Genomic DNA, 20,404 nt, shown 5'->3' with positions numbered 1-20,404 from the left:
CAGCATAATTTCACAAAGTTCTAGCATAGTGTCTTTTCTTGTTTATGGAACATCATCCTATAATAGACTATTTATTATTTTGAGAAATATTTCAAATGATATAAAAAATTTAATGTCTGACATTATGGTAGAAAAATAAAATTAGTTTAATATTGTGTTTCTTTCAGAATTCACCATATTATAACAAAATCAGTATGATATGGTCAATTAAAAATAATAACTTTTAGAAAAGAAATATCTATAGTAGGATAGACAACACATATTTTTGTTTTTTACAAGTTTGTATACTTTATTTTTCTATATTGTACATGTAATAATGCATGTTTATGTATATATATATATATATGCAAGGTATGAACAAGCATACAGTGCATTTTATTGAAATTATATTAAATGCATTATATATACAAATACTTGATAATGACCAAACAGATGTAATTGAAATGAAATCAGGTCATAGGTCCCTACATATGAGGATGCTCTGATTTCTGAGCAACATGTATCTAGAATTCCGATTACTTAAAACCTACAAGAAATCAGACCACAATGATTTACTTGTCACAAACCCAAATTACAACCTCTTGTTTTATCCATTTTTTCTTATATTTAGGAGTAAATAAAATAATTTAATTGAATAAGGATGCATAGCATTATAGTTATTGTAAAAGATCTGAAAATAACTGGACAAATGGAAGCTTAATGGAAAGGCGTATGGGTTTTCAAGTTAAACTCAAGTCATAAAACATTATAAATAATTTTATAACCAAGGAAGAAAAATGTGTCTTCATTACCTGAGTAAAATGTGCTTATCAAATTTTAAATGTTGTGGCTTATCTGTTTCAGGTTAAATAGCGATGTAGAATTCACAGTAATTCCTTATAACCTGCTTTTATTGTCCTATTTCTGACATCACCAGATACAACTAAAGGTCAACTAATTAGAATCCCCCCCCACTTTGTTGCACTACCTAAATAAGTAGATCATTGCCTTTTGAATGACTCCAATCAATGAGGTAATTGAAAATCTCCTGGCCAGAAGGAATTTCGGTGGCAGGGCTGTTATGTCCGGAAGATGACCACAAGCTTGCCACGGCACGGAAGTCAAAGGTTAAATGAACATTTAGGATTTTCACTGATCTGTGAAGAACTCTGTGGTCTTCTTTAACTACACATTATAAATCCTTAGTAAAACATTCAGATAAGGCCACAGTGTGACATTTATTGTCAACATAAGGTGGAAAATGTATTTTATTTCTCCAGGCTTTTTACATGCTATTGGCTCTACTTATAGAGTGGTCATTACAATGTTTTTAATTTGGAGTAAAAATGTTGGAGAATCAAAGAAGTGAACTTTTTTCGAATTAATGCTCTCTTAAAGGTATAAATATACTTACTATATTTAAAACATGAATATATTGAATACTTTGGTCCAAATGTCTTATTTTTCAAACATGTGTCTAGACATTTTTGGTGGTAGAAAACATGAGAACTTTAAAATCATTATCTTTTATTCTGCTAAAGAATTATGGAAGCCCGGAGGATCAAAGATACTGCCATCTAGGGAAGACTTGCTCATCAGAGTTCCTCTTGAACTGTCCAGCTCCTGCACGTACAGCCCACAGTCTCGGCCTCTCTCTAGACAGTGTCTGTCTGTACTGCCCAGCCATGCACTATTTCTGGCACAGGTTAAACTGAGCTTGCCATAGATAGAAATTAAAAGATATTGTCTTTCCATTAATTTTAAATAGCTTTTTAATCTGCATGTGTATTTGGAGTTTCACTAGTAAGAAAATTTGAGAGTATGCAGATCATGAAGCCTGTATCTCAGAAACTACCCTAAAGACAAGGGGAAAAGCCAAAAATAAGGCAAAAACTCACAAAAAATAAAACAAAAATGAATAATTGTTAATTTAAGACACCAATGATGGGGAAAAATTCATGTTCATAGCTGACACATTATCTAAATCCCCCAAGCTGTCAAGTGCAATAAGTAAACTATTGGTGAGAAAATCAGACCCTTTTAAACTTTTGGTAGAAATTAAAATCCAAAGTACACATGCACAAGTAAAAAAAGTAATAATTTTGGCATCCATCACTACGTCAGGATGTATTTAATTAATTTAACTTAGTGAGAGTATAATTAAAGTTGGAAGAATGTCATAATGTGATTAGCTAACTAAAATCTTTCTGTTCCACTGATATAATTTAAAGATGATATTTCCTATATTCTAGTCAAATAAAAGTATTAATAGCTATTAGTAGCAGTCATACTAGGAAAACATTCAATTAAAACATACAGATTACATTTGTAAACACAATGAGTCATATCACTTATTTAAAATAATGCACCGCTGCAAATTTTAATGGTCTAAGTAGTTGTGTTTGAGATTCTCTTTTTGCGGAGGATGGGTAGTATAAAATCAGAGAGAGTTAAAAACTATTAACAATTACTGCTTTGCTTATGTAAATGATATATACTTACTAAGGCAAAGGCATTCTACAGGCACTGATACAAATGATTGGACAACTCAAAAATCTCCCCAAACCTGGTGTGTATATCTAAATAGAAGCATTATACTCATGAGAAAACTCAAGTGATAAATCTCACCATCGGTGACCTCCAACTGCGCTCTAGCTACAATGCTTCCTGCCACCGTCAAGGCCTGACAGATGTAGTACCCCGCATCTGAACGCTGGATGTCGGTGATGGTGAGGTCCCCAGAGGGGGACACTGAACACCGGCTAGCGGGTTGCTGAGGTTGATTTGGGAAAAGCAGGTTCTGTGGGGAAAAAAAATAAGACAAAACAAAACACAGTTTCTTCAGTGTTACTCCCTCCCCAAGGAAAGTCACATTAATAACAACTACAACCACTATGGGCATATGGTTGGAAAAATAAAACCTATAGATTTGAATACACATTAAGTATTGAAATGATTGTGTGTACCTCAGTGGGTTTGACTGGGAAAGATTGTTCTAGTCATAGCTTGTGAGCTATAAAGTCAGCATGATCTAGCTGGAGGAACAATCATCTGTGCTTCTTAAAATTCAGTACTTTTTAAATTTAAATTTGGATTTGGACATAATTCTTGCAGTTTTATAGTTCACAGTATCATTTTTCAGCACAGAAAGATACTGACCATATAAGGGTCATTAACATAACCATATATCAACTATTTACTCCCTGAAGTTTCCTAGTTATATATTTCAGCTTTGAAATCTAGTGTTCACAATCAAAATAAACAGACAAAGTACTATTCTGATGTCCGAGTTCCAAGGCACCATAAGGATATTGACTGTAATGATAAGTAGGGAGGTAGTTTATAAGCTGGACAGTGACAAGCAATGTCAAATACCATTGTTACTGACCAATTTGAATATGTCAGGACAAGTGCTAAGTAGTGTATAATGCACACTGATTAAGGGTGGCTTCTATTTCTGTCCTAAGTTTTCCATTGTAAGCCATAGCAGCTTCCAAAAGAGCTATGAAAAAATGAGACAATTTAAGCAAGGTGAAGTAACTTGTTTATAATAATAGAGACTATGGCATGGCCCAGAAAGTGCCACATGAATCCCCTACGACCTCCACGGTGTTACTTTCTTCTAAAAACAGTTTGCTGCCCTCTCCATTAAAGCCTGACACACACCTCAGACAGCTCAAACACGAGAACTCCAAGTTCCTCCATGAGAACAGGATCATTAATTTGGATGACCCATGATGCTTTACTGTTGTTCAATTAAGAAAAACATGTGGATACAATAAATCATACTGAGGTGCGTTTCTAGCTGCATTATAAATAACGACATATCAATTTTTATGTTGTATTTACTTACAAAAAGAACATTAGAACCCTCTGGGATCTGTTTGCAATATAGTAATTAATTTTCCAGGTTTGTAATTAAACAATTTCAATAAGTTGAAATCTGAAGGTAATAACATTCAATTAAAGGCACAAGACACATTTTCACCTTAAAATATTTTTACCCTTGAAGTAATGCCGGTGGAAGAGGATAAAATGGGGTATTAACACTTTTCAATTACACTAAATGACTTTAATCCCGCAAATGATGTCCTACTTTAATTAGAAGCCCTTCTCTTTATTGCAACATGATGGATGTCCACTTTATTAGATTCAAGTGTGACACTATAAGCCCACTTTACATAAACATTACCATGCTATTAAATGCTGTCTAAAAGGAGCAATGTTTGCCAGTGTATCAGCAACATAATTTTAAAATGTTGTTGCCCTCTTCTCAAAGTTATTTTACTACACAGCGCCAGGCATTTTCATATACTTGAAACATAATTTAAGAACAAACTAAATCTCCTGTGGAACCAAATATAATAGAGAGATAGGCCATCTACAAGAGGAGGGCCTAAAATTTAAGGGCAATTGAGAACGATACAATGTGCACTTTTCAACAATTAGCCATTAGAATCCTAATTTACATTGCACTAATCCATCAGATGGTCTAATTGTCCTAGGATCTCTTCCTCTTCAGGGTAATATCATTCTACCTTCTAAATGACTTGTTGACAAGGAAAGTGGCATTTGATTGAGTTGAATCCATCATCTGTATTCCCAGGTTGTATGACACAGGCAAAAGTAATGGATTGCAAGCTAAGCCCAGGAACTCTGCAGAGCCCTGGAAGTGTTTGAGCATCTTATTAATACTAATTGGCATTATCAGCACATATTGAGGAATATGGACCATTAAGTCTTGGCTCGCGGCTCTTTCAACTGATGGATAGGGACAGATCACTATAAAAATTGAATACCGGAAGCAGGAAGATATTTTGATATGTCTCAATTCATTGAATTTTGATAATCTCAATTAATTGGATGGAAATTTACAGCTTGTTCAAATATTTCACCTTTATCCTTAATCACTTATTCTCTTTTCTTTTCCACTCCCATGGAAGAGATATTGGTGAAAGTAATAAAATTATATCTAATATTATAAACAAATCAACATACCTAATGAGAAATTTTATGTAAGATTATTAACAATATCTCTAGAACTAAATTTCACTTTGTTAAACAATACAGGAGGAATACTTAAATTCTCTTGACAATTACTTTTCAAAGTCACTGATGATTGTGTTAAATACTTTCTGTCCATTGGACCAGAATACCAGCGTACATTTTGACTTGTGTTAGAGCTATATTAGGGATGAGATTTGTAGGTGTGTGAAATTATTTTAACTTATATCTCTTATTAGCAAAAGGACACGTTTCTTTTAACATGCTTTATAATTCAATCTGAAGTAAACTTTTTTATTTCAGAATTAGTGAACTAAAATAAAAATTAAACCGAAATGAACTCCTGAGGGGAAATTCATCCTGTGTAGTTTTCAGAAAGCGTTTCAATATCAACTGCAGGCGTTTAGATAGTTTCCATTACCCTCTCCCCCAATTTCTTTCAGAAGTTGGAGTGGCAAGTGAACATGCTGAGAAAAAGCACTGAATGCTTCTTTTTAAGAAGTACGTGCCTTGTTGAGTTATTTATAGCACCATCAGAACGAACACACAGCTCATTTCAAAAGGAATGTGCAGACAAGTTCGCAGACTAAATTTCTTAATTTCTCATCTACATCAAGGTGAAAATTTGTATTGTATCAAGCAAGAAACTAAACCCTTCTCTACAGTCAATCCAAATGTTACTTGAGATGAATAATGTATCCAGATGAGTTTTCAGAAAGACAGTGATAGATGTTTTTGCTCAGCAGGATCACAGCAAAAACAAGATAACTGTTTCCTCTCTAAAATGTGTTGTTTCCTGTGCAGAAGGGGAAAAAGGAAGGAAAGAGTTCTTCCACCTTTAAATGGAAGTGTGCTTAAGTTTACGATCTTTTTTATATTATTCAAACATTTGGAGGGGGGTTGAAAGTGGATTCAGTGACAATTAATATTGAATTTTCAAGAAGTCATTACATTTCTTATGTGACAAGGACTGTTTGTTCTAGGCACTTCGTATTTGATACAATTAATCATAACATGCGACTGAATGAAACAAGGCAACATGACCTTTGCCATCAGAAATGTTAAATATCCGTGTAGGTTGGAACTCAAACAATTTTATTTCTATTTTGTGTTATATGCAGGGTATTACAAATAACACTGGCAAATAAAGAATGCTGTGTTGTATCAGTTGACATCCAGTTATTTTAGAATCATTCTTTTCTAGAAATAAAATACAGTGAGCATTGATAGCAGAGGAGATGAGGGAAGCTCTGAGGGTCAGAGAGAGGCGAGGTCCAGAGATGTCACAAAAGCAGTTATGCCCCCACTCACCTGGCTGCCTTCTTTCTGCCAAAAAACAGCTGGCTGTGGGTTTCCTTTTGTTTCACAGGGGAATGTCACTGTCCGGCCCTGAGCAACAATCTGATCTCTTGGCCTAACCACAAACTGTGGAGGAGCTAGAATTTGAAAGGAAAGAAAGTGTAAATACCAACCTTCAACAACAATGAAAAAGATATCAAAGAGAAAATCTGGTCCTCGGTGGGTGATTCAGAGCTGGAGCAAGGTTCTACGTCTTTACTTACTTTCATGGATTTCTATCAACACAAAGGAAAAGAAAGAGCACACTCTAAAACGTGAGGAAAGAAGTGAGGTTATTAGCAGACACACTCTAAATACTATGTATTAACATCCTACGTCATAAACACTTGCTTAGAAAAATAGTCTCCTCATGATTCTAACATTCTCAAGAGAAAAAAAATTGTACTTTCCAGTTTAGATCTGCATTGTGAATGGGTCAAGATGAAAAAGGGTCAGCATCTTAAACAACTATCTCCTTCCTCAAAAGCCAAAGTAAAGCACACACAAGTTTATAATGTTTTGGGGATATTTCTGAGACATTGAAATAACTAGGAGGTCTAAAATGTGATCCTGATTCTCATCAAGCACTTTAACAATCAAGGCTTGGCAGGTAGCACTGAGCTACTTGAGAGATGGAGATTACATACAAAGGTAACTAGTAATAGAAACACGTGCACTGAAACAGGTATTGTTGTTGTTGATGATGATGATTAACCTTAGTTCAGGAAGCAGTAGTCAGGCAAAGATATGTTCTCCTACTGGGCACTATAAAGTTAGAGATGAAAAGCTCAAGATGTTCATGGCCTTGTGAAACAAATATCAATAAAATTTAATGCTGACACAAACAAAGCACACTTAACCATGGTGAAGAATGTGATGAACACAGAGTGGGCTTCTCAGGACACCATAGAAGAACACATCAATTATATTGTACATAGCAAATGTAATGAGACATGAGGGTGGAATCTCCTCTATTACAGTAGTTTTGAAAAAATCTTTGCATAGAAAATGAGCATTATAAGAGTATTGAGCGAAAAGCAGTATTGGACAGTGGAATGATCAACACTTTCCAAGTCATGAGCTCACTGAAGAAGACAGACGCAAATTACAGCTACTGCAACAATGTGCAGTAGGAGAAGAGTCAAAGGTTAAAATTATTAGCGTGGCGTAGAACTGAAGGATCGTGCCACACTGCCAACTCCATTGTGGATATTTCTAATCTGAATGACAGCTGCAAAATGAACGCTCCAGAGGCTTCAGCATTTGTATGAAGATGGTAATGTTGGCGTGAGGAACATTTATTCAGTAGGGTAATGCATACGGTAAAGACGCTAGCAGAATGGTGTGGATAAAGGTAAAAATCCAAAAAATAAGTAACTCCTTTAGAAAAAAGAAGAGATGGAAATAAAAATCTTAGTGGTGCTCAGAATTAAAAGGGTTGAATGATAGAGCGAAAAGTGAGCGCCACTAGAGGATGTCCAGACGCTTCCTTAAGGACATCTTCACACCAGGTATTTCCAAGGAGAACAATGTTCTTATCCAAGAACTTTTAGAATAGCTCTAAATAGTTATTTCGGCTAGAAATTGAACCCAGGCAAACAGTTTTAAAACAGCTTTAATTTGTACAGACTGGTATATAAAGAAAAGAATCCTAAAACCTGGAGTCTGGAAAATTGTAACAATATGCAGTGTCCAGTAAGAGCAAAATCCAAATAAGTATTAGAACAAAATAGCCCCACATACACATAAAGCCTAGTACACACCTACCACAAAGGAAACACATTATCACTTACACAAAATATTTTCCCATACTGGAGCACAATAGTTATTCTTGGTGGTATTATCTAAAAAGAACAGGAAATGATAATTTCCTGAACTTTTACTCTAACTCTGTAAAAAACGACTATCAAATGATTTATTGGTACTAGTCATAAAACAAGCCTTGCCTGAGATATTTAGTCACGATAATTTTTTTCTTCTAAGTAGTTGTATTAGTTTGCTACATTTCTAGTGATTCTAATCATTTCCTGTTGCTGGAACTCAATTCATTGGTCTCAATGGGTCTGCCATTGCCTTAGCATTATCTTACATCATAAAATGTTAAAGTATTTAGCACAGCAAAATTCAAAGGATTCTTGGGTCTTAAAAAATGTCTGACCTATTGTCACCTGAAGTCTAGACAAGAGGAAAAATTAGAACAATCACTTTTTCTCTGGTAGACTTCCAGCCAATGATCTATATTGCAATTTCTGTAAGGGAAGATTGGCTGTAGAAATTTATTTGGGGGAGGTACTAAAATGAAAAATGACATCAATAACTCTACTGGTAACACTTCGCAGCATCGGTATTTCTGTCAGGTGGTATCAAAGATGGTTTGAAAAAAAGTGTGTCGGTGATGGCACCAACGGGAGGGAGCAGCCAAAGGAGGAATCCCATCAACAGAACACAATAGCAAAGTGTGGTGTATATAAAATGGATCCTGAGAGGGCTCTCATTAAATATAGGAAACAGAATTACCCTCTCAAGATGGCCATTCAAAACTTACATTTAAACCCAAAGCAAATTACAAAAATTGAGTTGTAAACTCCAGAAGAATTTACTCATTAGAGAAATGGCAATCTTACTACATGTCTTTAAGACAAAAACTATGAAAAACATATTTCTAGTCTCTAAACCTGGAAACATTTGAAAATTTTCTTGCAATTCTGATGTACTACTAATATACTTGCTAAATCTGTCAGGTGATTATATCTTATTGCTATGCCTGCAAGAGGAGATATAAGGAAGCCTGGTTCCACAATTCAGTGTTTAATCAGAGCATGTTAAAAAGAAAAAACAAAATAAAAAAAAAACAGCTTTCTGAGAAAAGTGCATTGTATAAATTTCACAGAAGCACACCGTAATATCAAAAGGTCAATTAAAATTGCAGGTCTGGGATAATTCCGTTAAAACTGTGTTTTGAGAATTTAAATAAAACTCGCAGTAAATGAGATTTGATTTCTGCTAATTTATGCTTCAATACTGCATTCAGCCCAAGCTGGCTTCAATCAAAGTCAAGCTAGAGCACTCTTATGCTAATGCCTGCTGGTGAGCCAGAGTGGGTGGAATGGAAATCAGAAAGCAAAACATGAGTAGGAAGCAGAGGCCATGCTCGAGGTGGGCTTTGAGACGAGGGGAGGGGAACCTTAAAGGTTAATCGCATCATGTTCAAGTTGTTTCTACAGGAGCATATGACTTTCTGTGGCAAGCATTAACATGGAGATAGTCATGCAGCAGAGCAGTTAGGTCCGTTAGGATGTGATACGCAGTGTTGCCGTCTCACTCAGCCCCTGTCTTCTGCCATTATGATTTGGTACCTGGATGAATCAACTCTTGATCCTAGAATAATCACTTTGAACCTACTAACTCATGTAGAAAACAGTTTTTGTTGATTTGATATGTTTCATTTATTATATTTATTATATTCTGTAAGAATATTTTTAAAGCCATCTCCTCAATTATTTGCTTGAGTTACAGATTTTTTACAGTCACAACTTCTTTAACACAATGGCAAAATTAACAACTGAGTATGAACCAAGCAGCAAGGACCATGTCAAACTGTCCTCAGGCATTAGTCTATTTAAAATGCAAAATTTTGCATGTTTCAACTAAACTATTTTTATATTGAGATCAGTGAGTTGAACCTTTTGATGAATGCATCAATTGTATAAAAATATTATATTTCTGGATGAATTTGACATTTGGTTCACTTCAATGTTCTATTAAATGGATCAATTAGATATTAAGTTCCTAATCTAAATTGATTCATATCAGAAAATGACATAATTAAACATATAATATTTCATGTTGCATAATCAACCAAAACACTAAGAATTTAAGGTTATAATTTATAATATTGTATAATATGCAAAAGATTACATGATGCTTTCTTTGAATAATTGTTATTACTAATGTAGCACAAACCATAATCTTATTCTAGTGAGCTACCATCTAAGACAACCCTCTTCAGGAATACTTGCTTCAGCTCTCTCTGGATACAAACCCATTCATTGCTTTTTAATTTGTGGCAAGGAAGCCTTAAAGTGTTTATATCTTTCTATAATGTGTACAAATTATTCTCTTCTATGTGGCATTTTAGTTTGATAAGTCAGTCAGGGTTTGCATGTCTCTGTGTCTCATATCCCTCACCTAGCTGTGGAATTTCAAAATTCGTGTACTCCTTGTTACATGCATGTTTGTGTGCCTGTTCTTGTTGTTGTCAAGCACTATAAACTATTATCCTAACTTTGCTGAGATGGATGAACCTGAACATATTTTGAGCATGTACTTGCTATGCCATCTCCATTAAAGGAACATGCTTTTACTCAATGCATGTTGTTCATTTTCCCCCTAATTTTTGTGTTTTGTGTCCTGAAATAAATTGTGACTTCTCTTCATTGAAATTTGCTCTTGAACATTTCAAGTTGTGAGTACCAGATGAATGCCTAGAAGATTTTCAAAACTGCAATAAAGAAAATATTCCACATTTTTCCACCTCATTGTACTTAAAGCATCTAATGTATCCTTCCCACTGACCGTAAGAGTTTTGATGGAAGAAAGTCAAACAGAATATTACTTTGAAAAAGGAAAATATCCTGGGCAATTCTGAAATCCTTACACAGAATTCAGTAGACAGTACTCTATACCAAGGTAAGAAGACCACAAACAAGTACTCACAATCTCAGAGGAATAAAAAATAGGAACAAAGATAGACATTGTACAGCACTGAAAATGGGATTTTCTGAATATCAGTTAAGTTTATCCAACCAAGAAAAACAGTGAGAACTGACTTCATTACAGTAAAATAGATGCCAGGAGCAAGACATGAATTCTCATTTAAATGACAAATAAATTCTAATTGATAAATTATTAGTTCTTCAGCTCTTTTAATTGTACTTATTTTCACTGTTTGACATTTTACTTGATTTCAAAATAACTTGTTAATACTGGAATTGAATACATAATGTCATCAAGTATTTGACTTTTAAGTACATCAATACATAATTTATCTCTAAAGATGATATTTATTTGTGAAGGAAAACACAAATCAATGATATAGGATGTATAAAAGTAACTTTGTAAAGCCTGTGTAAATAATGTCTTCAGTTTTATTATTTCTAAGAAATTATAAATTATCAAATTGCTAAATTATATAACTCATCAACTAAATTTTTGTGTCCATAGCAATTATTCCTCCAGAGGAGATATGTGGTTTATTTCCAAGCCTGAAACTCGTTAATATTCAAAATTCTTATTCTATGTAAAATATTCATATCTTTATCTTTCATTCAACAAATTTCCTTTATCTCTACCTGGTTTTTCAGTGTCAAAATGATTTTTTAAAGGATAATAAATGCTCTCATAAATGTAAAGTATATGAAACAGTCAGGTGAATGGGATGGCTACGGTGTATGAATGGCCGGAGTTTCTACGTCCATTTGTACTTTATGTTCTACACTTGACTAGAGGTCTTACACACATATACAACTGCATCAGTATTGTATGTCTGAAGACGTGTTGCTGCCAAACAGTATCTCTCTAGAGTTTGGGAACACCTTTATAGAACTCATTGATTGTAAGACGACTAATTTTGGAGGTGTGTGTAATACTTGAGATCCTCCCTAATTATTGTCTATTACTTAAAATTGTATGGCTATAACAGGTAATAAAGTTGGCCAGTGATTTTTTTTTAATCTAGTATGACCCTAAAATGAGAAAGATGATTTATAAATTGCTACAGAGAACAAGAGTGGATGGGATTCCAAGAAGAGCAAAAAAAAGGAGAAGTTAATCTGAAAAAGGGAAAGTGGGGGTATTTCTCACACAGGAGGCAATACCCAGTGTAGATAGACCCCATCCATTGCCACACCTGCTTTCTGTGTTGACAATGGTAGTTTAATTATTCTATTCTTCTTGTTGTTTTGATAAACTGAAGGATTATGTGAGTGGGGTCATGGAATTTTCAAAGTAAATGGTCTTTAGAAAATTTCCATTAATTTTCTAATGTCATTAAATATTTTTACATTACAATTAATGTAATAATTAACTAAAAACTAAGACAGGCATGTTTATAGAGAACTTTAAATTTTATTAGATTTCAGATGACTAAAGCAGATTTACTTGCAATTATAGGTAAGCAGAGGAAGTCATGTAAGCAAAATAAATTATTCTGTGTTTTAATAGGCAGTGTCATGGAACAGCTGATGATATAAAAATCACAAGTTGAAAACTCTTATGAAAAATATGCTAATATTTTTTAACAAATTACCATTTTAAATCTCACTTTCCCTGCCGTTTTGTCATTTACAAATATATTCTTTTGCTCTTTTAAAAATACATTATTTTTTGTATTCATTACTTTTAAATTTTATTCTTGCAAAATATTTTTATCATATTATCTCCCGTCTGCTTTGTTGATGAAGATTTTGGTGATAAAATAGTGAAATTTTGCTTTTAATGATACTACTAATTTGCCAGGGAAATTGTTTTATATTTTAAAAACCTAGTTATTTAATAAGAACCTATCCACATTACTTGTAAAAACAAAATCTCATTTTTAATCAATAAAAGAAGAATGAAGGATGCTTGAAAGAAAACCCTAAATTGGCCTAATCTCTTAAATTAGGAAGGGTACAGCCCTCACATGTGGATCAGAAGGCATTGGGATATTGGGAATGAGGAGGGAAACCCTTTGCTTCAAGTAAATGGTAAGACAAGACATCCATTTGTACTCACTTAACCTGTCAGCTTGCCAGGCCTGTCACCCCAGCACTCCAGCTATCCCAGGAAGGCGGCTCACATCCCATTATCTAATTTTTTTTTTTTTGAGAAAGATTGCACAAGATGCCAGTCAGAGAAAGGAAAAGGAAAAAAAAAATCTTGCAACCAAGGAACAAATGTCCTGATACCGAAGGGTTGCTTAGTTAACGGAATTTTAATATGCAATTGCAATGTTTCTTAATAACATTAATTACACGCTTAGTAAGGCACCGTCCTAACTCATTAGTGCTTTCTTTCTGTTGCATTTTATCTCCTACCAACAGAATGGGGCATAGAAGACTGGCCTGTTACTATTAATATTGCTTGATCTTTTTATGGCACTATTTAAAGCTGTTTGCATAAACATTTTCCAGGCAACTATTACCTATGTATGCATATGTGTACATCTAGTAACTGTGCCAAAATTTGGCATGCTGCAAGAATATGCTGTGTTATGCTATAGCTAGAGACAGCAGAAAGATGAGAAGAATACGTACTGGCAGAGCACTAAGATTTTTGTACAGATATGAAAGTAACTTCAACAATAAATCCCAGAAATAATACTGGCCCACGGAGTTTAAAAATTATTCCGAATTATTTAAATTGAGATTTAATTGATTTTATGTGTTTATATATTTAATGAATACAATTGTGGACCAATTGCCTGAGTAAAATAATTTATTTAAATAAGTTCTATAGGAATTAAAATGCCACATAATAGTTGTGTGTAATGTGCTTGATAGAATTTTTAATGTCAGTATCTCCTGACAATATTGTCCAAAATTATCATTATTTCTAAAAATAAAATTTTTCTTATAAGGTATAGCTCAAATGGTAATATGATTTATTCAACTTGTAGTAGTTTGGATATGAGTATTTACAAGCTTAAGAAATATTATATAGTTCTTTAAGTGCAAAATTTCAGCATATTGCTTTCATATTACTCATATATGGAAATACTACAAAAATTTAAACTTTTGATATCTAGTGTCTGTAATGGAATTAGACTTGTTTTTCCATTTTCTGCTATTGCACAAAAGAAAAGAAGTTAATAATAAGAGAATTCTACCATAACCCCAATAATAAGAGAATTCTACCAAACCACAAATTTTAAAAGTCTTCTTACAGGTCAAGTTTAGATGAGAATGGGAATCCATGCTGGATACCTTCACGTCACAGCTCTGTCCTCTTTCGAGTCTGACTTTACAGAAATATGTTTCAGTATCACAAGAGGCTATTCTTTCATTCTTTGATTGTGACCTGGAGTCAAATGTGAGGCCTAGCAAATAAGTCACCACTGTGCAGGACACTAATTAAAATTTAGGAGCCTGACAAGAACTAATCGAAAGAGAGAAGCCTACTGTGATCGACTGGAAATTAATGGTCCATGTGGCCTTCCCTTCCTGGTGTTCTTTCTACAAATAAAGTGTGGCACACAATGTGTTTCCTGAAGATGTTATTAAGGTTCCTGATTGGTTGACTTTAGATGAGCCTACATCATCACGTAAGGGTTTTAAAGGGCATGGTTTATAAACAAGTAGTAGTTCCCAGTAGGTCAAATCAGAGAAGTATGATATAAAATGTTTGTAGTGGTTTGAATAAGAATGACCCCCATACTATCTCATGTATGAATGCTTGGTTCCCTGTTTGAATGATTAAGAGGTGTGGCTTTGTTGGAGGTATGTGTTGAGGGTGAGTGTTGAAGTTTCAAAGGCCCACATTATTCCCAGTTATCTCTCTTGGCCTTGGGCTCTTAAATCAAGATGCAAACTCTGAGCTACTGCTCCAGAATCACGCCTGCTACACCGTAGTATCTATCACATACTGCAATCCTCAGAAACCATGAGCCTCAAATTGAACTCTTTTATAAGCCACCTTGGTCATAGTGTCTTAACACAGCAATAGGAAAGTCTCTAGCACAACACAGAGAGGATCTGAGGTCCAGCCATTAAAGTGTAGTGGACAGCCTCTAAAACCTGGGATACTGGCCAGAATCTATGCCAATAAAGACTTCAGAGATCTACACCCCCAAAATTCTGAGAGTAAAACACAAATAAGCCTGGAAGTAGAGTGTCACTTCTCCCCCTCAATTGTGTATGCGTTTGGGAGTTTTATCTACAGAACTTTCTCGAGAAAAATGATGTCATTCTAAAGCATTGATTTGTGGCAATTTTTTATGCAACGCCATGAACCTCACACACCTGAAGATCATTTTGTTCATGAAACAGGGGATTTGAATGAAAACAGACAGGGGCGTCTCTGTTCCTCTGTGGAAAGGCATGTATCTTACCAATTCCACTGCTTATGTACATGTGCAGATGCCAAGGAGAATAAATTATGATTTCTGATAGAATGGTAAGGCAACTTACCAAGTAGGGATATTGAATGACCCTGATACAGTTTCCATTTTTCAAAATAAGTAAACCTTATTCTTCTGCATTTAACTAGATAGTTGAACAGTAGGACATCAAAACAGGTTTTAAGTTCATTAGAGAAGTATATCAACTAATTAACCATTTCCTTAATGACAAAAGATAGTAATAAATGTGAAATAATGGGCTCATCACTTCCAAACTAGCCAAACAAAAAAACACCATTTAGAAGGTTTCCCATTGTCTAAATGGGAGTATATACAGAAAAAACTCTATAAAAATATGCCCATCAAAAATATAATAAATAAGCAAGTGGGCCAAACAGCACAAAGAAATTGGAAATTGAAATGTGAAATTTAACAAGGAAATGAGGAAAACAGAAAAATAAAGAAGTAAAATAAATTTAAATAAAAATTAATATTTCATAACTCTAACTGTAAAAAGAGTGTTTCAGTTGGTATTAAAATACATAATAAAACGTATTATAAAACTGATGTCTTAGGCATTACTGCAGAGAAGTTGATAAATCTGGAATGTTGAGAGAGACAAGCCAACAGAACTGATACACTTGAGGAAATGAATATATTAAAGAAGAAAATACTTCTAAAACAAAGTTAATAAATCATGATCTTTAGACTAAGAGGTTCTATTTTATCTCAAAATGTTAGACACCACATGATCAAAGTTGAAGTCTAATACATAAAAATCATAGGAAAAAAGAACATGAACAATCTCTCAATAATATAAAATCTGAGTCAAATGGGAACGATTTTCTGGAAGTGTCATAATTCAGTATAGTACTACTAAATAAAATGGTAAAATAATTTTTTCCCAAGTTCAAGGAGTGATGAAAAAGGATTTATAGAAAGTTTAAAAGCAATTTGATCTAGTAGATATAATGTATGTATGGTAACTTACACAAGCAGAAATCAGTGCAGTATGAGAAATAACACATATTGCATTTCATCTCAAAAATTAGCCTAGCTAAAGATATTCCAAACAGTTAACCTGATGGAAAAAACAGTTGAAATTTACAAGCTATAGCAATGTTTTTAAGTAATCAATGTAGATGGAAAAGGTGTTCAGTAATAATTAGATGGAACTTTACAAAATACAGCATTTTAGTGCCTGCTGCAGGAAGCATAGCATTTGCAAGTAGGAGATGCCCATCTCAGGTCGTCGGAAGAATGGCGTTTCCAAAAGAAAGAGAAGGCTGTGTGAACCAACCATACATCTCCTCGCAAGACACACTCAAGAGATCGTTAGGAGATATTTCAAGATGAAGTGTGAGAATTCTGTGTCTTCATATTTTCAAAGAAACTGAAATAGTTACCAAGCTAAGTTATGTACAAACATTCAATTTCAAGCCTGATTTTCAGAATCTCAAGGGGTTCCGATGATTTGACATCTTATTCCCTAAGTCAGGTCTGAATTATAATTTTTTCTAAATAAAATTTTGATGGGGAAGCTCAGCCAATCACATCTGGCTAGGGTGTGGCCGCCTGGAGCCTAGGTAGATAAACAGGGGTAGATGGGTGCGCTCACTCTCTACACTGTGCTCGGTGCTCGACGGACCTGTCAGGACTTCGGACCTTCCACTCTGGTAGCGTGAGTTTCCCGGTTTTTCAATTATTAAATTATATCTGTTGTTTTGAGCTGGTTTGGTTATTTAGCATACCGATCGAATACGCAAACACTTATAAAATTTTATTTATTATCTTTTTTATTATAATTTTTGCTGACTTTAAGAATAAAATTATTTAGATAATGCTATAATTAAATTCTATGCCAATGTATAAACATTAGTGACTAATGTGTCCACAAGATTTCCTTTTAAAATAATGGCTCTTTTTCTCATCTTTAGAGAAGTATAATGTGTGTGTGTGTGTGTGTGTGTGTGTGTGTATAGTTACATATACACATGTATGTTAGTTCTTCAGTAATGTACCCGTGGAGAACAGAAATGAGTGTGAATCAGCATGAATTGGAATTACAAATGATTGTGAGCTGCCTTGTGGGTCCTGCAAGAGCAGCAAGGGCCCTCAACCACCACTGAGACATTTCTCTAGCACTGTTTCTTTAAAAATAAATCATTTAATATTGTTTTTGCAATAACATATCATTCTGAAGTACATATAGATTCTTGCATTGGCATGATCTATCAAAACATAGCAAACATTTTTGTGATTAAACTGGTTAAACATTTAGAATTTTTTATGAAGTTATATATGGTGTTTGCAGTTGATAATTTCCAGAAGTTTCCCCTAATCTACTCAGCTTTTCCTCTCTACAGCTGAGGCAATCAGCAGCTAGCATATGGTACATAAGACACAAAACGGAAGAGAGCTCAACTTCACAGGCAAGGCAGCTGGTAGATATGACAGTCTTTTCCAAATTACTCATCATGTTTTGAATTACTGCAAGGAAAAAAAAATGTGTTGCCCATCTCCAAAATAGATGTTCATTTTTATTTTTATGCTGCAGGAAAGACTTTCAATAGATAATAAACCAGATGGTTATGGGAAAAGAGGTAGGTTCCCTACCGAGACCATTTTCTTTTTGTCAGGTCTCCTATCAGTAGCTATTTCCATGTAAACAAATTAATACTTCACTAGCCATAGCTAGATTTAACCTCAGATGAATTTTGGTTTTGTCCTATGAGCGATGCCTTTGGAACAGTGTCAAAAGTAAAACAGGAAGACATGGTGGATTCATTATCAAAGTGGCATTGATCAAGATTTACTGCTAACCCAAAATCTAACAGACAGATAAGCGGGCTCTGTCTGAGACATTGGTGAGGTTACAAATGAGTGAGTGCAGTACGGGAAATACTTTCTTAAAATTATTATCAACTGATGGTTTTCAAAAATATGTTCTACAGCAGAAACCTAATCAACTTTACATAGAATCTCAAAATACAGTTAATTGTGTGTGTAATTACAACTGTTACCTGAGTGGTATAGTAAACTTGGATCTTTCAAATGCAAAAGAATTTCTATTCTTCTATTGATCTGAACAAATTTTCACTATGAAGTTTTCAATAGTTTCCAAATTTGGCTTTCTACATCTGTGTAGAAAGAAGTTTCATCACTGTTTTCTGAATCCTTCAGTGCTAAGGAATCTCAATTTGATTTATACTTTTCTTTTAAAATCCTTTCATAGGAGGAATCCAGAAACATCTTTCTAGACTACTTGCTTGTTTGAAAATATATTTTACTATTTGAATTATAATTATAGAGTAATTTTCTCACTTCTTTATGATTTGCTTTTAGAATACTCTTTATGTTATTTATAAGATCTTCAAAGTTGAAAAATACTTGTGTTTGACTCCACTAAAAATTGAATAAAATGCGTTTTTATAATGTGTTTAATTCATTGTTTCAACTGGTGTGTTCCTTTCCGACTTATTATAAAAGTTTCAATGTCTACATTTAATGTATTGGAAGTCATTTTAGGAGCTAATGCACAGCAGTCTGCTCTCTTCATTGTCAGTCTTTTCTTTATTAATCCAATGAAAACGCATCTAACTTTCAGTTTCCCAAGTTCACAGCAGTTGTCATGTTTGAAATATAGTTCTTCATACTTCTCAGCACTGTCATAAGTCATTCAAGACAGACTTATGAAATGACAGACTTTCTAAGATAAAATATAATGTGTCAAAAAGCTTTTCTTTATTTCCAGCCCAATGGGAATGTAAGAAATTGTTTCAAACAAGAATAAATTTGGAAGTAACTTTTGAAACTCACTGTAAGTGACAGCTACATCTCAGAGCACAGAACACACCATGTTGTTTTAACCATTACTCTAACACATTTTGCAAATGCATTAGACATTATTAACATTGTCATGTAATCTAAGAACTTATGAAATGAGTTAAAAGGGCATAGTGTATGAGCATATTATTTCTAGCTGCCAAAATCTGTAAGTTGAATCTGTTTATTTTCTGTTCACTTGAAATGTGCTTGCTATAATCACAAAATCTGAAGAGTTCTTTCTGCAATTTTTTTCTTTGACATGTGCTCTCATCTGATCATATATTTTAACACTGACAATGAAAACCATAGGTTTACTCTCTTAAAATAAATTAAAATTTCAAATTTATGAGGTTCTTGTTGACCAGTCATTAGGAATCCCAAAACGGTTAGAATTTCATCTTTCCAATTACTATGACTTAGCATTTATAATATTTAATTTGTTATATATATATTACATATATATCTTTATTAATACATTTTATTATACAATAAGTTTCAATAATGAATTTATTTTTGATACATTAATAGGTTTCTCTACCCAGTTCATCAGTGCTGAGAGAGGAAAGCTAATGAAATGGTCACCTACCAGATGCTGTGGAGTATGTATCTTTTCGTACATAGTGAATATTTGTTGTTCTTATTGGTGTAATAAAGAACTAACTGGCAAATAGCTAGACTGGTAGAGTTTAGGCAAGATTTGTGGACAAAAGGAGAGTGTGGGAAAGGAAAGGGGAGTCACTGGGAGACTTGAGGAGAAACAATTTGAACATGCCATGCTGAAAAATGGTACTGGCACATGACAAAGCATAGATTAAAAAATATAGGTTAAAGTTGTAAAAGCTAGTTAGTCATTAGCCTAATCTATCTGAGAAGCATTTAGAATTAATATTAAGTCTCTATATGTTTGTTTATTTTGGGAGCAGGCTGGTGGAAAAGAGTTGATGTGATCTAGAGTGAGCTCTGGAATGCTGTTAGAGCACTGTGATCTAGAGTGATCGGGTAATGGACTATCAGCTTTGGAATGATGTTAGAACAGAGCATTGGTTCTAAAATAACCAGGTAAAATAGTAGCAGCTGCAAAACGGTGGGCTATATTGTAGAGAAGTAGTTCTCTTTTCTTAGTCTATTCCATTTTATTCTTTCTCATTCTCTTCTTAT

General features: G+C 34.0%; 1 protein-coding gene across 16 annotated transcripts in view; it reads right to left on the bottom strand.

The window, feature by feature from the left end:
- Robo2 (roundabout guidance receptor 2) overlaps nt 1–20,404 on the bottom strand; it is a 1,551,815-nt gene that overhangs the window by 90,968 nt on the left and 1,440,443 nt on the right. For all 16 annotated transcript variants that reach the window (XM_048422498.3, XM_085685684.2, XM_085685682.2 and 13 more), the window contains 2 exons: nt 6,295–6,419; nt 2,608–2,779 (listed from right to left, as the gene is read on the bottom strand). In XM_048422498.3, coding sequence (XP_048278455.1) covers nt 2,608–2,779; nt 6,295–6,419 — 297 coding nt within the window. The remainder of the gene's footprint in view (nt 1–2,607; nt 2,780–6,294; nt 6,420–20,404) is intronic.

Source organism: Myodes glareolus, chromosome 2 (assembly GCF_982192425.1).
Source record: "Myodes glareolus chromosome 2, mMyoGla1.1, whole genome shotgun sequence".
In the NCBI taxonomy this organism is placed as follows: Eukaryota; Metazoa; Chordata; class Mammalia; order Rodentia; family Cricetidae; genus Myodes; species Myodes glareolus.
Note: the sequence above shows the minus strand (reverse complement) of the source record. Positions and strands in the feature narration are given on the sequence as shown.